This window comes from Tiliqua scincoides, chromosome 8 (genome assembly GCF_035046505.1).
Source record: "Tiliqua scincoides isolate rTilSci1 chromosome 8, rTilSci1.hap2, whole genome shotgun sequence".
NCBI lineage: Eukaryota > Metazoa > Chordata > Lepidosauria > Squamata > Scincidae > Tiliqua > Tiliqua scincoides.
The window spans coordinates 50,926,024-50,943,193 of record NC_089828.1 but is presented as its reverse complement, the minus strand read 5'-3'; the positions used below and the strand labels follow the sequence as shown (position 1 = coordinate 50,943,193).

The 17,170-nt window shown below is 43.7% G+C and overlaps 1 protein-coding gene across 4 annotated transcripts in view; it reads left to right on the top strand.

Annotated features, from left to right (window-relative positions):
• The window catches only part of BCAS3 (BCAS3 microtubule associated cell migration factor), a 544,854-nt gene that overhangs the window by 25,370 nt on the left and 502,314 nt on the right, over window positions 1-17,170 (top strand). For all 4 annotated transcript variants that reach the window (XM_066634858.1, XM_066634857.1, XM_066634860.1 and 1 more), the window contains exon 6: window positions 5,062-5,143. In XM_066634858.1, coding sequence (XP_066490955.1) covers window positions 5,062-5,143 — 82 coding nt within the window. The remainder of the gene's footprint in view (window positions 1-5,061; window positions 5,144-17,170) is intronic.

Below are 17,170 nucleotides of genomic sequence, written 5' to 3'. Positions count from 1 at the left end.
GGTGTTCATTTGCTGCCCCTTCTCCTCTGACCTCATTTCATCACCCAGTGTGAATAGGCTCATTTGCCTCATGGACAGGCTGGCCCTGCATCTGTACATTTTGTGTTGCATAGGCCTTTGTTCATCTTGGTTGCCCTGGATTCAAGAGCTCTCTGTGGTTTATAGGACCACAAAGCAGACACCAGTACCACTACGATAGAGCTACCTGAGCTGATGGGAGGAAGTCCACCCATCTGTCTGCCCAGCCCCAGAGAGCAGTTTGAGCAGCTGGAAGATCCTGCTTGAATGTAGAATTTTGAACTTTCTTTAAAAAAAACACAAAAAAACAAAATAGCGAATTATTTCCTGTTGTCCTACCCCAAATTTGGAGTGCAAAGTATAAGAAGCAATGGTAGAACTGAGAATACTCTTTAAAAAGTTTGGATGCATATATATGGATTGATGAGTGTTTTTCTTTTGCCTTAATGCATTTCTGATACTGTAAATAAGCCAGTTTTGCTAAGGTTCTTATGGTGTTCTTTTTATGTCAGGATCTTGGTTTTTAAAACATTTAACCTCATTACATCTGTTTTAGGTTCTTAGTGAGTTGGCAAACTGCTTAAGAGTGTTTGCCATTTTCCCAGAAGTTTGACATGCTGCATCGGATCCGTTACCAAACAGTTATGAAAGTGTATTATGATGAGCTGTTTACGGGAAGTCTGGAACACATTTCTTAACTAACCTTGAATTGCTCTCTTCTAGGATTCGATTATTACTCACATTAATTAAACCCGAGGTCCACAAATCTGCTTGTTAGGAGGGAGTGCCTCTAATGCGTAGCACACTAATCCAGCGCACAATCCCTTTTCCAGAACTCTCATTTGCCCTGCAGGTTGAAGAAGGTAAGACGCAGCAGGAATCTCTCCCAAGCGGTGGGAATCACTCCTGTGGCTCCTTATCATCTCCAGACTTCAGCACAAGTGAGAGAAGAACCCAGGTTTCTCCTAAGCTCTCTTTATGAGCCAGAGTTGGTGGGGAGGGGTTTGGTGGCACCCCCAAGTAATGAATATTGGCTTATTAAAATTGGTATTTGTGAACTTCTGGTTCAGCTTCTAGATGGTTACATTTTACACTAACTCCAGTGGCCCTAATATGTGAAAATGTTTCATCAGGAGGAGTAGGAAATTTTATCCCCAGAGAAGAAGAAAACTCGATTGAACTTCCCTTAGATCAGTAATTTTCAAAGCGTGTGCTGCAGGAGATTCGTTTATGTGCTGTGGAAAGTAAGTTTATTAAAAGATCCTGTGAGCCCAGAGCACCTCATAGCAGAGGCAGCTGCCATTCTATCTCTGCATGGTTTACCACCCTCATCTCCTTCCATTCAGCTTATGTTAGGAACAGATAATTCTGCCTTGCCTTGGTGTTTTGGGAGAAATTCGATCAGAATTCCTCATCCTCAGGGGAGATGCCTTTTGTGCCTCTGCATGAATCCCTGATTTGGGTGTACCCCCTTCCAATCCAGAGGCTCATTCAAAACAGTGATTAATATAGAGACTCCACTGAGGATATCTAATTCTTACTCTTGCACTTTCTAAACTTTATTCTCTTGGTGTGTAAGAGTGATGTGAAGGCAGTGGTAGGTTATTCTTGCCTCTCTGCAGTGGGTGTGGACCATTCAGTCACTCTCAATGCAGAGATGTCCTCAGGCTTGCCCTCAGAAGAGGTTGCCCATTTTATGTCTGCATAACAAAGTGCTTGGCTTGCCTCCTGCCAACAGGAGTCAGCACCCTTGACTCATACAGAAAGGCAGGGTGTGGGCTCCTCTGAGGTTGCTGTGAAAGTAAACGTTTTTGGCTATAAGAGTGAAGTCCAAATTTAACTTTTAAAAAAATGTGCCTTTTTTGTCTGAAATCCAAAAAATGTTGCCTTAGACCTCAAAAAGACCCTATAAACCTCTGAAACAATTGGAGTGATAAGTTTTTGAACCAGTGTTACAATCATACTGTAAGGCTATTCCAGGCTCATTAAACTTAACTGTGAACATGTGAAGGAATTCCCTTCCCTTTTCTTGGGATGCTCTTGGCACACAGCCTTTATCTTCTACATTGGTCTGGTTTCAAATGAACAGGGTTCTCAGCATCCTGTTCGTGTTCCAGCATGCTCCACCCCTCCTATTCATTTGAAACCGAACCAGTGTAGAGGATAATGGCTGTGTGCGAAGAGCAGCCCAAGGGAAGGGAAGTGGGGGCACAGACAAGCTGGATCCAGATTGCTTCTCCCTGTTTGCTTGGTGGCTTTTGTAAGCAGCTGGGTCGGCAGGGAGAGATGATCTGGAGCTGAAAGAGGTTTGCCCTTTCCTTCCACCTGTGGCACTAGAGCAGGGCTTTTCAAACTGGGGGGTCGTGACGCACTAGCCTGCGGGTCCTGGCCCCTGCCCCCTTAAGGGGCGGGGGCAGCCTGGAGGCAGGGAGGAGGCAGCATTGCAATCCTCGGGGATAGCACCGCTCAGGGGGTCTGCAGGGGCTTGGGTACACGTAAAGCAGAGGCGGGGCATGATCACTCCGCATCTACTTTCACTGCTGCAGGTTGTGCCGGGCTCCCCACACCCCCGAGAGGCTGCAGGGGCTTGGGTCCTGGGGATTGCCCTGCTGCCTCCCCCTGCCCCTGCTGCCTCCCCCCTCCCACCCATGCAAGAACTTAGTGGCTCTCAAACTCTCCCAGAGTTTGAGAACCACTGCACTGGAGGAAGAACGCGTCTGCCGCTGACACAGGGCTCAGTCCTATCCAATTTTCCAGCACCAGTGCAGCCGCAATGCAGCCCTGAGGTGAGGGAACAAATTTTCCCTTACCTTGAGGAGGCCTCTGTGACTGCCTCCCCACCACAGGTTGTAGTGCACGCCCCGTTGGCATAGCTGCAGCAGCACTGGAGAATTTGATAGGATGGGACCACAATCCTCTTCCTATTCACTCTCATCCAACTGGAAGAGTATTGAAGACAACTGGAGCAACTCTGTTAGCAGCTGGCTGGATGAAAGACCAATGAAGGGGGCTTGTTGGTTCACTGTCCCACCTTCTGTACTTACCACTCGATGTCATGCTTTCAGGCTGCATTGTGGAAAAACCGACCCTTTGTCTGGGAAACTGATTCAGCTCCATTCTCCAGAAAAGTGTGTGTGTGTGTGTGTGTGTGTGTGTGTGTGTGTGTGTGTGTGTGTGTGATGTCCACATTTTTTGGGGAGTTTTGGGAAAACACTGGTGCTTTTTGTAGTTGTCATAGTTGGAGGAGAGTTTCATAGTTCCATGGAAACCACATGTTTTTCATGCACAAGCTTCCAGCCCTGGCATCTTTAGTCATAAACATAAGCAGAGCCCTGCTGGATCAAGCCAAAAGCCCATCTAGTCCAACTTCCTGTATCTCACAGTGGCCCACCAGATGCCTCAGGGATCACGTAAGACTACAAGAGACCTACATCCTGGTGCCCTCTTTTGCATCTGGCAGTCTGAGGCAGCCTACTTTTAAATCAGGAGGTTGCTCAAGCCCATCATGGCTTGTAACCTGTGATAACTTTTCCTCCAGAAATTTGTCCAATTACCTCATTTTTGCCCAGCCCACAGGTGTACACATTTGGTCCCTGTTGTGTATATGCAACATTGGACAGAAATAGCTTAAAGGCATCCAGGCCAGGAGTTCCACAGACTAATTACACACTGAGTAAATAAATATTTTCTTTTGTCTGTCCTAATTCTCTCAGCACTCAATTTAGTAGATGTCCCCTGGTTCTAGTGTTGTGTGAGAGGGAAAAGAACATCCCTTATCCACGCTATCCATCCCCTGCATAATTTTGTATGTCTCAATCCTGTTCCCCTCAGGCGCCTTTTTTCTAGGCCAAAGAGCTCTGAATGCTGTAGCCTTTCTTCATAAGGTAGGTACCCCAGCCCAGTAATCATTTTGGTCACTTTCCTCTGCACCTTTTCCATTTCCACTATATCCTTTTTGAGGTGTGGCAACCAGAACTGGACTCAATGCTCCAGGTATGGCCTTATCATTGATTTGTACAATGCCATTATAATATTAGCTGTCTTATTCTCAATACCTTGTCTAATGATTCCAAGCATGGAATCAGCTTTCTTCGCCGCCACCACACACTTTCATTGAGCTGTCCACCAGCACCCCAAGATCCCTCTCCTGATCTGTCACAGACAGCTCAAAACCCATTAGCCCATATGTGGTGGTTTGGAGAGATCCTTCCGGAGTTCTCCACAATCCCTTCTCGTCTTCACCACTCAGAAAAGTTTAGTGTCATTCACAAGCTTGGCCGCCTCGCTGCTTAACCCTGTCTCCAGGTCATTTATGAACAGGTTGAAAAGCACCGGTCCCAGGACAGATCCTTGGGGCACAGTGCTTTTTAACACTCTTCGTTGTGAAAATTACCCATTGACACCCACTTTCTGCTTCCTGGTCTTCAACCAGTTCCTAATCCATGAGAGGACCTGCCCTCTAATTCCCTGACTGTGGAGTTTTATCAGCAACCTTTGGTGAGGGGCTGTGTCAAAAGCCTTCTGAAAATCCAGATATATAATATCAACAGGTTATCCTGCATCCACATGCCTGTTGACTTTTTCAAAGAATTCTAAAAGGTTTGTGAGGCATGACAAGCCCTTGCAGAAGCCATGCTGGTTCTCCCTCAGCAAAGCTTATTTGTCTACATCTCACGTAGTAGGGCCCTGCTTGAGATCCGGGAGACCCACTGCCAGTCAGAGTAGGCAGTTGTGAACTGAATGGACCAGTGGTGTCGTAGAAGGCTGCTTCATAAGTTTGTTTCTTCCGTAGAAGGATGGAGTTTGTCTCTTCAGACCTGACAGTTATTGAACTCAGTTGCCTGTAACCTTCCATTGAATTCTTCTGTAGCCACATTCTTGGAAATGTCCTTTTTCGCTTCCTCACTTGGAGTTGGGAATGTGTTTGTGTCTCATTTGAGATAGTGTAGTGACTGAGTCAAAGGCCACATTTTCCAGTAACTCCCAACAAGAGAAGTCAACCTATTTTTGCTAAGGTGTGCATCTCTTTATTTTCCCATGCAGATCAGCGGTGAGGCTCAGGAACTCTACTCCGTCCGACATGGCCCTGTCCGAGCTGCCCGAGTTTTGCCATCACCACAAATTAGTAAGTACTGTATAGGATTCTTGTCTTCTGTTCCTCCTCCCCCCACCCTCTTGTCTCTTAATCCTACTCACTCTTTATTCTGCCTTTAGTTATAGCAGAAGGAACTGCTGTTAGGTCTGCCTTTAGAAGTTCACAGTCTAATGGTCAAACCATATGCAACGATGACAGCTACAATGGTTTAATATGCTTATGTGATTGAGGGAGTGATATTTGTCTCAAAGTAGTTCGTTACCTATGAGAGAGCTTGCTGCAAGAAAGCAGTTATTTTCATAAGAACATAAGAGCCCTGCTGGATCAGGCCAAAGGCCCATCTAGTCCAGCTTCCTGTATCTCACAGTGGCCCACCAAAAGCTTCAGGGAGCACAGACACAACCTGCATCCTGGCACCCTCCCCTGCTTCTGGCAATCAGAGGCAGCCTACCTCTATCTTGCACATACCTACTATGACTTGTAACCTGTGATGAACTTTTCCTCCAGGTACCACAGCACCCTTCCATTTGTCCTAGAAAGTTAAGCAGGTCATGCTTAGCTTTTGGAAATTCTAAGCAGTGCTGTGTATTCTGTGGCTTCAAGAATTTTGGTTCCTGGCTTTGGAATTTGCTGTTTGGTTCAAAAGTCATCTTCTTGAGCTACACTGCTTCTATACAAAATCAAGGTTCTAATCCTTATGGAAAAGTTACTGAATTAGTTGCCCCTTATTACCAGTATTGTAGTGTTGCCTTGGGGTATTTTTTTTCTTTTTTGGAAGCACATTGTATTCAGTCATTCTTCTTGCTCGTTAAGAGAACAATTCAAATTAGTCCATATTAATTACATTAAATTAAATTACATATTACATAAATTAAAACATTTTAGTTTCTCTTTACATAGCTTAGCAGAAAGTAAATCTTTGATTAAAGCAACTGGGAGCATTGACCAGTATTTGGAGTCAGATGAAAGTAAAGCTGTAATTGGAAGCCTTGGATAGCCCCATGTATGAACCAGGATTGGGAAAGGAATAAAAGGGATTTTGTGAAGAAGGATCTGATAGCCATCAGCAGTGCTGAAACACTCTTTTTACTGAGAAGCTATCAGCAGGGAGGATGGTGGGATGGGGGCTGCCGGTGGATGGGCTTGGCACGTTCCTTGAAAGAGATTGTAGCCTGAGATAAGCGACTCGTTCTCAGGTGTGAAAGGAAAAGCTCATGCTTTTAAACTCGGGGACTGGTTCAACAACCTAGCTTAATACTTTGTCAGCTATGTTACTAAAGCACCATAATCCTTTGATGTTGGGTCTTTAGTGGTAATGTGCTCTCAGAAGGATAAAGCAGCTCTGTTTTGGAAGAATTATTTTGTGCCTTTCCATTGGGAGAGATACCTTGTTGTATCCAATTGGGCAGGTTCTGTACCATTGTCCATCCACCTGTGTATGTGTGTTTTTCCTGTATTGGTCTAAGCCCCTTCAGGTCTTGTAGTCTGTGATGCTTCAGACGTTCTAACCTCAGGACCCTTATTCCATTGGCTCCATTCAGACAACACACCAAACCACAATTTGTGCTCATCAGAATGAAGAATCCCTACACTGTGGCTTGAGATTGCAAATACAGGTGTGCCTCCAGAGGGTGTTCTGAGCCCCATGCGTTCATCTACCTGCAATCTTTGCCGGATTAAGAGGCTGCTGCAAATGGGCACCTCTTAACCATGCTTAAGGAGGTGGAGTTGGAGGTTTGTGAATTCAGAATTGTGGTTTGTCAATGATTTGTGAATTCAGATATCCTGGCAAACCTAATTAGTGCAAAACAGTGGTTTGGCGACCTGTGAGCTTCCAGCAGGCCCAGTGTGGCAACAGCAGGCGATGTGACTTGACTGGGTGGCGGGTTGTGTGGTGTCCCTGGCCAGCAAGAAACTGCTTGAGGTGATTGGGGATGGGAACAGGCAACCCATGAAACTGTGTGTGCAGAGCTGAGGGCTGACATTCTAGTCAATTGAACTGGTCAAATATTGTCAGTTGGCTGCCTGTTATTTGACTACAGTCAAGTGAAGTTGCAGTGCTGACGATACTTGAATTACTAACGGGGTGCTAATTTTCCCAACTATTAACTTCTGCTTTTTAGGAGTTGCTTCTTTTCTTTGTCTATTCTAATTTCATTTTTTTTCTGTAAATTTTCTATATGTAAACTGACTTTTTTATTTCAGGACAAAAAGCAAAGAAACTAGCAATCCATGTTTATAGAAACCTCACCTAAAATTGTTAAATGTTAGAATAATTGATTCCAGTGGTGTGCAGTTATTATTTTACTGTAATAGTGGACTAAATTGTTTGTTTAATTATCATAAGGATTTAACCTGTTGATGAGTATCTCTTTTATTGTTGTGAGAAAGTTAATACTTTAAAATATTTATTGCAGTATTTCTGTACTGCCTTTCTCATAGATTCAAGGCAATATACATAGGCAAGGTGACCATAAACCCCATTTTTTAAAAATGGAGTTTTTACAAGTGTTATTGTATGAGAACAGAAGTCATCATTCTATTTGTCTGTCGTTCTGAGTGCACAGCTCTTGCCTTCCAAGCTTTCTCAGGCAGCCGCAAATCAAGCTTCAGACAGCTTCTCAAAATATTATCCACTGACACCTCCACAGTCCTCACTCCTTCACAGAAGGCTCCATCAGCAGCATTCCAGTCACCCCTCTGAAACAAAATCAAGGCTGATACTGCATAGCTTCTTCAGGGAAGGCAGCAACCTAGCCTCCAGACCACACCTCCTGCCCAAATATTTGACTATTTAGCTATATTTGACTGGTTCATTGACAGAGTCCTTTTGACTGGACAAAAATTCCATATATTAAAAAAGGAATCATTCTTATGTTGACTGGATTGTTATAGGAAGTGGAGGTGGGCTAAGAAAGGCTTTGAGGTTACAGAACAGTGTATAAACTAAGGATCTTGGCACTGTGGTGGAACGCTAATTGAAAATGCCAAACTGGTTCACTTGGGGGATTCGGAAAAGATTTCTACTGCACGCCTTCAGTTCATGCAGAGTGCTGTCCAGGCCCACCGGGCTTTGGTGTTCCATGTGAACTGAGAGTGTGCTCTAGAAAACACCTAACACTTCCCTGTGGGCAGTTTTTTCATTTCTTTGTTGCAGAAGAAAATCAGCAGTGATGAGGAAACTGTTCTGCCATATCTGGTCTTCTCATATAGAGAACTCTGGACAAGCTTTTCCAGAACCACTGGTTTAGTTGGGTTGGATGGTACAGCTAAGACTCAGTTAGCAGCATCTCTCTGAGAGGGAGATGGAACGTGTTGGTATATGCACAATTCATGCATGCTGTAGTAGTCTATGTGCCTTCATCTGGTGAGCTGGGACCTGGAAGTGTGCTGTGCCTTGGTCTGATGGATCTTGCACTAGCGATATTGCCATTTCTTTTTTTGTGGTGTTGGTTTTTCATGTACCTTTTAAAGAGAAGAGACAGGCATATACATTAAAACAGGTACCCAGGTTGCAGGTTAAAGGCAAGTCCTGGTTCTGAAGCAATTAAAGACTACTGATATAGGAGCAAGAATACTGGCTGTGGAACAAAAAGAACCTGGTTCAAACTGGCGCCCAACCACGAAGCTAGGGTGACATTGGGTTTGATGCTGTCTCTCAGCCTAACTCACCATGTGGTTGTTCAGATAGTATGAAAGGAAGCCCTCTGTGCATTCCTGAGCTTATTGGAAGAAGAATGGAATACAAAAGGACTGGGTGGGTAAGAAGCAGGATATTTCCTGAGAGTCAGAGACAGCTGGATGTTTTCTTCAGCTGGATGTTTTCTTTTCACTTCTATGATTCTGTGTCCTTTAAAAACTGAATTGAAAACTGGCCACTTAAGCAAGATAAGTCACCTGAATGTTCCAGTCTTTAAAGGGAGGAAAAAGGACTCAGCAATGCCCTTTGCTGCCTTTTTGCTATTTTTGAAACTCTTCTGAAATCCATAGGTATATTTCTTCCCCTCCACTCTTTCCCTTAAAAAAAAAATATAATTAATACAAGAGTCAGCATTACAAGAGCAGGTGTTGCTCTGAAAAGGTTGCGAGCGCTGTGCGCACGCTCGAGGCCCAGTTCTTGAATGTACATGCAAGATTTAGTTATGCGCAACAGGGTGACTTGTAATAGAATGTGTGCCCTGCCCCCCCCCCCCCGAAACACACCGTACTGCATTTGAGTTAATGTGGGACTTGTGTCCATGATGCTTGGTCAGTGCTTGCTGTAGGATTCATTCAGCCGCACCATGGGAGCAAGTGGTAAAACCGCTCTCTGCTCCTGGTAATCCATGTTGGAGTGCAATGTAGCTCTGCACTCTCTCAGCTATGCTCCAGCTCATTAGTTCTTCCCCCTATAACTAAGATTAAGAATGATAATTGACTAGGTGAATGGATTAAAAACATTTTGATCAACTAAAATGTGTCTCCATTAAAATGTGTTAATTCTTCTTACATACAATTCATTATAAAAACTGCATCTAACAAGCACCATCTGAAGAAGCATTCCCTCCTGTGTCTGAAAGAGAGAGAAGGGGGTTGAAGTTGTCTGATGACTTTAGTGTCTGCAACATATGCTTGCATCATCTTAAAAACAAAACAAGGTCTTTTCCCCCCCTTTAAAATGATTTGGTTTTTCTCATGCCATTTCAGCAAATAAGTCATATGATTAGCAGATGAAGATTTCTTTAACCTGAGAACAGCCAAAGGACAGCGAGACAGACAACTCTTCTCAGCACAGGTTTTACGCCGAAAGCTTTGTGAGAATTGGAAATTGCCCTCTCTTGAATACAGTTTGTTTTCAAGCCCATATGAAAATAGCAGAGATACTAATAATTTCCATACTTGTGTGGTGTTTACAAACTGCAGGTCCCTGCCACAAGGATGTCACAATAAAAAAAATTGCCACATGGGGACACATGTTGTTTCATTCAACATTATATCATTTTGAAGTTGGTCAGCGGTTCTCAGTCTTTTAACCTCCCCATTCTCCGCAGCTGCTCGTTGTACGGCTACCGGCAAGACCTAGGAGAGGGGGTTAAAGGGGGTAATTTGTACCCGGGCCCAGGGTCAAAAAGGGGACCCAGAAGCCAAAGGAGGGGGCCCAGAAATTTCCTGGGATCTTACATTTTCCCACCTACTCAAACTTGTTGCCTGTACAGGATGCTGGGGACACTACTGATGCCACATGGGTGGGTAGTCCTACGCTCCAAAGACTTTTCCAGCTGTCTCTACCCTCCCCCCACCCTGTTTTGCCCCTCCTTGCCGCCATTCTGCTTGCCCGTCACCACCCTCTCCTGCTATGTTTCACCCCTCCCCCTTTGCAAAGGGGCCCAAAAGAAACTTTGTACCCCCTCACAAAATTCCTCTCAGAGGCCCTGGCTACCGGAAGCCACCTCTGGGTTGTGCTGGACCCACGACCCACTTCCTTGGCTTTTTCCACACCCCAGAATGCCTTGTGGAAAGCACCAATGCATTGTGACATGATAGGAAAGCATTCAGTGAGTCCAGCACTTGAGAGAGTGTTATTGAACCTCTTCCTGCCTACAGTAAAATTGCTTTCGTAGTTTCGCTTAAAGTTGCAGTTTCCAAAAACCTATTGACAACTTTAAGTGAGAACTTGCTGTATAGACAGAAGTAGATGGGAAGAATGTATACTTTGGTTAGGTACCTATCATGGTATTGGAAGAGGATGGAGGACTGGCCAAAAACTTCATCAAAAAGTGGGTCTTGTGGAAGATTGGAAGTAAGAGAAGTGGCATCATGTAGGTGATCTGAGATGCAATTCAGGGCATAAGGGGCAGATATCATCCTGCCTATTCCTTACCTAAGTACTAAGGGGATTGCTTTATCCTTTGATCTCTCTCGAGATTCTTGCCTTTCCATAGTGCTCTCTGGGCCTTGGATTTCATTTGCAGTTATGCAGAATTTGCTCTTGCTCACAGATGTGACTTTGCTTTATTTTCTCTTTTTTAGACGGCAGCCTCAAAGGCTGACTTAGCATGTTTCTCTGTGTTAAATAAAGCAATAATAATTATTTAAGTTGCTCTATAAAGGAAGGCAGATGTCTAATCCTTATATGTGGCCCAGCATCTTGGGTGGCTTTGTGGTTTTCCAGACTCTTAATACAAAAGTAATACTTTTGCGTATGTTCTACGCAGGCTTAACTTAGTTGGTGACCCAGCAGTGGCAGTTTTGTAAAGGAGCCTAGGAGGGAGCCAGGTGGGTTTTGGCTTATTAAACACTAGTAGTTAAGTGACATATTTCTGGTTTGACAGTGGTACAGTGTAAGCTGTCATACGTAGAGGCTGAAGAGAAATTATAGGACATAATTCGCATGTGTTGAGGCCTTCTATGTATTAAAATATGGGTAAATGTTCCAGTGAAATCCACTTTTAAAACTTTTTCTTGACTGGCGTGGCTCTCTCTTGAGTTGAATCGTCCATATTTTAAAATATAATCTTTGTTGTGGAACCGTAATCATATCAGAGTGCTGTGTTCTGGTCTCTACTTGCTTTTAAGTGTGAACTTGTTATTAATATTTGGGAGTTAAGGGACCAGAGTGGAAGGTCCCTTTTGCTAATTATGCTCCATTTGAATTGTATACTTTTATAGAAATGTATACAATTTGTAAGGAAAAGGGAAAATATCTGCAGGAAAAAATGCCAATAAAGGATTGGTCTGCCAAAGATTATTAGCTGTGATAATTTGTGGATAGCTAAGCAGTACAGTAAAAGTCATTTTATCTGGCATGAATGGGGAATGGGAGTTACTGGTTACTCTAATGTGCCACTTCAAAAAGAGTCAGTGCCAGCTGTTGCACCGCAAGGCATTCTGGGGTGTTACAAGGGTCCCGCAAGGCATTCTGGGGTGTTAAGTTCACCCGATGAATAGCCTAACAGCATTTTGCAGAATGTGCCTTCCTCACTAAGTGATGCATACCTGTGTTAGTATTATCTGCTCTTATTCAATTGTCTTCCCAAAACCCTTTTGAGCGTTGATCTGCATGAACCATGTGTGATATAATTTGAATTTAAATCTGGAATTGTGTTTTGTGACTCGCTATGGGACTCTGAAGATAGAGTGGAATAAAAGTATTGAAATGACGTTAATCATCGGAAGAAGTACAGCCCATTGCCCTGGCATTTCCTGCCTTGTCTTGCAGCATGTGTAGACCAAGCTGTGAGAGTGAGTGTGTGAAAAACCACCACCTGTCTGTCCTTTAACTACTCTTGGTGAGGCATTAGCACTTCTCTTCTGTCTCTGTTTGGCTTAATTGAGATTTGCTCAGTCTGACAAAGCCTATGGAGCTCTGGTTGCTTAATGGAAACTTCCATTATGTTTGTGTTCATTTCAGATGGGCTGAATGATGACAGACCTTTTTTAAACCAAACAGAGCAAAAAACCTATTCCTCTCCACAGAGTTGCGGAGGAGGAGGAGGAGGTGCCTCATTGGCAGGGGAGATGGTTTTCATTACTTTAATTGTGCGGTTTATCAGGATTTTCAGCTTTTTTGAGGGGGGGGAGAAGGTTAAACGCTGTAGTGTTATGACAGAATTAAAAGGATTTAGAATAAAAGGAGTTTAAGAAAAAGGCCTTTGCAACGGGATTTCCATACTTTTTGATTTGATGGATTTGGAGAGCTGTGGGAGATTTTTCTTTTTTAAAAAAATCCTTTTAAATTGCCATTTGTCGTTCTGTTAAACACACTGTACAGAGCAGGTGTGTGCCTCATCAGTGTGCTGTGCATGTGAAACAAACACGATTTTATATATTAAAAAAACTGTAATCCATCATAACTTCATAGGATTTAAATCCCTTCCATCTCCCACCCAGACTAGTGGGTGGGGTGGGTGGGGTGGGGGGGTGCTACCTCCGTTAAGTACTGCGGAGACCAACACATGCCACTGTTTGGAGTTGTACGAATTGCGCAGCTATTAACTTGATTTTGTGGACAGCAAAGGCCCTTTTCATAATGAATTACTTTAGACTAGTAATAAATATACATTTGTGGAAATGGTACTCTAGATTGATTGTGCGTCTGGTTTTTAAACACAAATGTTCAGTCTTGAATGACAATTGCAACCTCTGACTTTCTGTCCTAAATCAATTTACTGCTGCGCTGTCTTTGGCATTCATTTCTGAAAATTCAGATTATGCCATGTTGTTATGGTTCTACAGAGTAGTAGATATTTTAGAACCCTTCCTGACCAAATTATTTATTTCAAATGCTTTTACCGAGCTTTCGTTTTGAACAAACAAACCTCTCAAGGTAACTTTTTCATTATTAAAAATATGATCCTTACAGTCGCAATTTAAAAACAAGTGGAGAGACTGTAGATAATCAGCATTCAAAACCAGAGAATCCATCAGATCAATAGGTCAAATGATTGCTGCAAGAGGACCTTACAAGATGGGGGAAAACCGTCAAAGAGTAGGTGAATGAGGCAAATCTCCCTAGGCAGAAAGAGCAGAAAACAAGTTATTTGCCCTGATCAAACACACCTCAGATGTAAGAGGGATGCACAGGAATCCCCTTTGCAGATCTCAGGGGTTGGGCAGGTGCCTGTGAAAGTAGATTGTCCTTCAGGTATCCTGGTTCTAAACCATTTAGAGATTGGCCAGCCCATGAATGTGACTTAATAATAATAATAATACAGGTATTTATATACCACCTTTCTTGGTCTTTATTCAAGACTTTATTCAAGGCGGTTTACATAGGCAGGCTATTTAAATCCCCATAGGGATTTTTACAATTGAAAGAAGGTTCTGTTCTTCAAGAACCACAATATTCAGATGTTTCTTTCTGATCTGGTTTCACATTCTGGCCTCCATCCTCCCATGCTCAGAGCAAATGGAAATAGCTCTGCTCAGCTTGTCAGCTGCTTCAAGGTTGCACGGTGCCGGTGGCCTCGAACTGGCGACCTTGTGGATGTTATCTTCAGGCAAATGGAGGCTCTACCCTCTAGACCAGACTTACTTCAATGTCAGATGGCAGGGGGATGAGGAAGAGACAGCAGGCCCTGAGTCTGCTGCCATCTCTCTCCAACCTGTCATGGATGTGAGATGCACCAAACCACTTCCCATTCACTAAAACATGAACAGAAAGCAGATTATCTGTGTCCTTGCCGTGCTGTGTTGCTTGGCTTTTGCAAACTGGCAGTGTAGGGCTTCTGGTTTTATTTAGAGACCACACATGAAGGGGGGAAAGTCCTGTACTTCCAGGTTTGTGAAAACCACATGATGGAGCATAAGAAGGAGCTCTTTCCTCCTCTTTCAGTGACCTAGTCCTGCTGCCCCAGACTTCACAATGGTTGTTGGTTGGCCATGGCTGCTTGTTTTTCTTAGAATGCCTCAGGAAACAAATGCTACATCATTCTCTGAGCCTTTATGGGACAAAAATTAGCAAACCCACCCACCTCCAAGCTTGTACCTGCTGGGAGAACCTGCAGGGAGACTGGTGAAAGGAGTAAGCCTGCTTCCCTATCCCCTCCCAGAAACATTGAGTTGAAGTTCTGTTTTGAGAATGCATGGCTCACACTAGCAGTGTTCGTTAATCAAAAATTCCTCTTATTTGGTGGCATTGTAGCAGTTTAGATAATCCAGTCTTGACCTTTACCCCTGACCAGCAAATGGCTTTACTGGAGAGGATGGTGGGTAGGGCCCAACCTCATTTCACTCATGCCCTCCAAAGCACTATTAGCTTATCCCTTAGCTGCAGGTTCTGTTTTCCATAGTGCCCTTCTTGTTTCTGGACTGGCAAGATGGCCTGATTCACCTTACAGATACAGTTTCTCTTTTCTGTACTTTGTCCACCTCTGTTAATATTGTTTTTGTGGTTGAACAGCCAGGTAAATATGAAGTAGATGAATACAGTATGAAGCCATTATGATAGTGACTGTTGTATTTTCCTCGCCTTTGCCAAGATTTACTTGACTTTCTTTTTACTAGTGTACAGGAGTATCCATGGATCCCAAAACTGTGGATTCACTTATCCATGGATTGGATCCGCAGCCCCCTCATGTGTGCCCCCTCTGGAGACAAGGGGAGCTCTGTTCCCCCATGCGGGCCCCCTCCAGAGGCGAGGCGACGGTCTTGTGAGCCCAGCCTGGGTGAGCTCAATCTGGGCTCAGACTGAGCCTTAAGGTTAAATAAAAGTGACTTCCAGTTTTTCCGTGAAACCAGAAGTGACTTCTTAAATACCTTATAAGACATTTAGGGCTTCCCTGGTCCTCCGAATGCCTTATAAGTCATTAAAAATGTCACTTCCGATTTCACATAGAAACCGGAAGTAGTGTTTTTTGTTTTTTTAACCTTAAGGCTCAGTTTAAGCCCAGCAAAAGTTGTGGACAGGCATCCATGGCCTCTGCTGGGCTCAGAGTACCCTCCAAAGGTAAGGGGAGCAGAGCTTCCCTTGCCTCTGGATGGTGGGAGGGGGAGTCATTCACCCATATTCATGGTTTCACTTAACCATGGGGAGATTCCTGAATGGAACTCCTACGATATGGGGGCATGCCTGTAGTGTACTAGGTTAGTATTTTTAACGAACTTTCCATCACAATGCCAAGATCCCTAGTTTATACACAGTGAATTCACTTGGCTAAAATATTCACTTGGCTTACATTAGCTTTTTGCAGCATCCTGTGCAAGAGAACATTGCTTTTTTGATACATGGAATATCTGATGTGACAATTCAGATAAAACTTACACACATAAGAGTCTCCTGGTTGCCAAGTTTTTGGAAGGCTTCAAAGTGTTTATCAACAGATCTGTTCATATAAAGCAAATGTGGCTTGTAGGAGGCATTGTTGATGGCGAGATTGTCTATGTGAGTCATTAAGTGTTGAATAAACTGAGACATAATTGGAAGGAGGAGTTCCATGAATGATTGTTAGAACCTTAAATTGTACCCCTGTTCTTTAATCTTTTTGAGGCACTGCTGAGTGAAAAATTTGTGTGTGTTAAAATTTTTTGCCCCCCTCTTCAGATAATGTTAGATTAATGAGTTTCGAAGCACACAGCTGAACTGTGAATTAAGCCCTAGTGGGTTTGGCTTTTCAACAATACTGCTGTTGATCAAAAAGCCTGGATTCTAATGAGGAGTGCAACAGTTAACAAGACCCATTTCTTCACTTTTTGTAAAGCGTGGTTGGTTAGTAATTCTGTTTTCCCAGAGGGCAGATATGACGTACCTTTTAGTGGGTAACAGGACATTCTGCAATATAAACCTTTTCTGCAGCCTTCTCCATGTACAGAGTGCAGGTCATGCTGCTGGTCTTGCCCTGATGTCAGTGTGTCTATTAACCCTGCTCTCAACCTTGTTCCATTCAGGTGAAGGTCTGAAAAGGCACACCTAGACGTGAGGAGCTGTATGTGGTAGATTCACTGTGCAACCAAGATCCCACTCTTACCTCCATGTGTTATATGTACAGACGGAGCAGAAGGCCTACAAAAGCCTATCGTCAATTCAGTTATAAGCATTCCTTAACATTTTTTTTTAAATAGGTCTTTGGATCTTTATAAGTTATTTATTGAAAGATGATATATGTGGCTGGATTGCTCTCTGCTTCTGAACATGTATGCATGAAGCTGACTTCTACTGATGGTAGATCAGCATTGCCTGTGCTAGCTGGCTACAGCTCTCCAGAGTTTCAGGTAGGGTCTTTCCGATCCGTACCTGAAGATGCTAGGGATTGAACCTGGGGCCTTCTGCATGCAAAGCATGGACTCTTACCACTGAGATCTGGGCCTTCTCTGATCATGATGCAGGGTAAATGTTGTAGGCATGGGTTCTCATCCAGATCTTGTGAGAGGTTCACACCCAAAACTATCTAGTTGGAAAGTAGTCTAAGTTAAGAATCATCTTGCTAACGTACTGGGTTTTTTCCTCCTTGGGTAGGGAGTTTTTGATGTGCAGGAAGATTCGGCCCATGCAGTCTGAAGTAGTACAGCCCAGCAGAAGCTGTACCACATGGTGCTATGGATGGATGTAAATTATGAGCCCACTAACAGGAACCTGTGTGT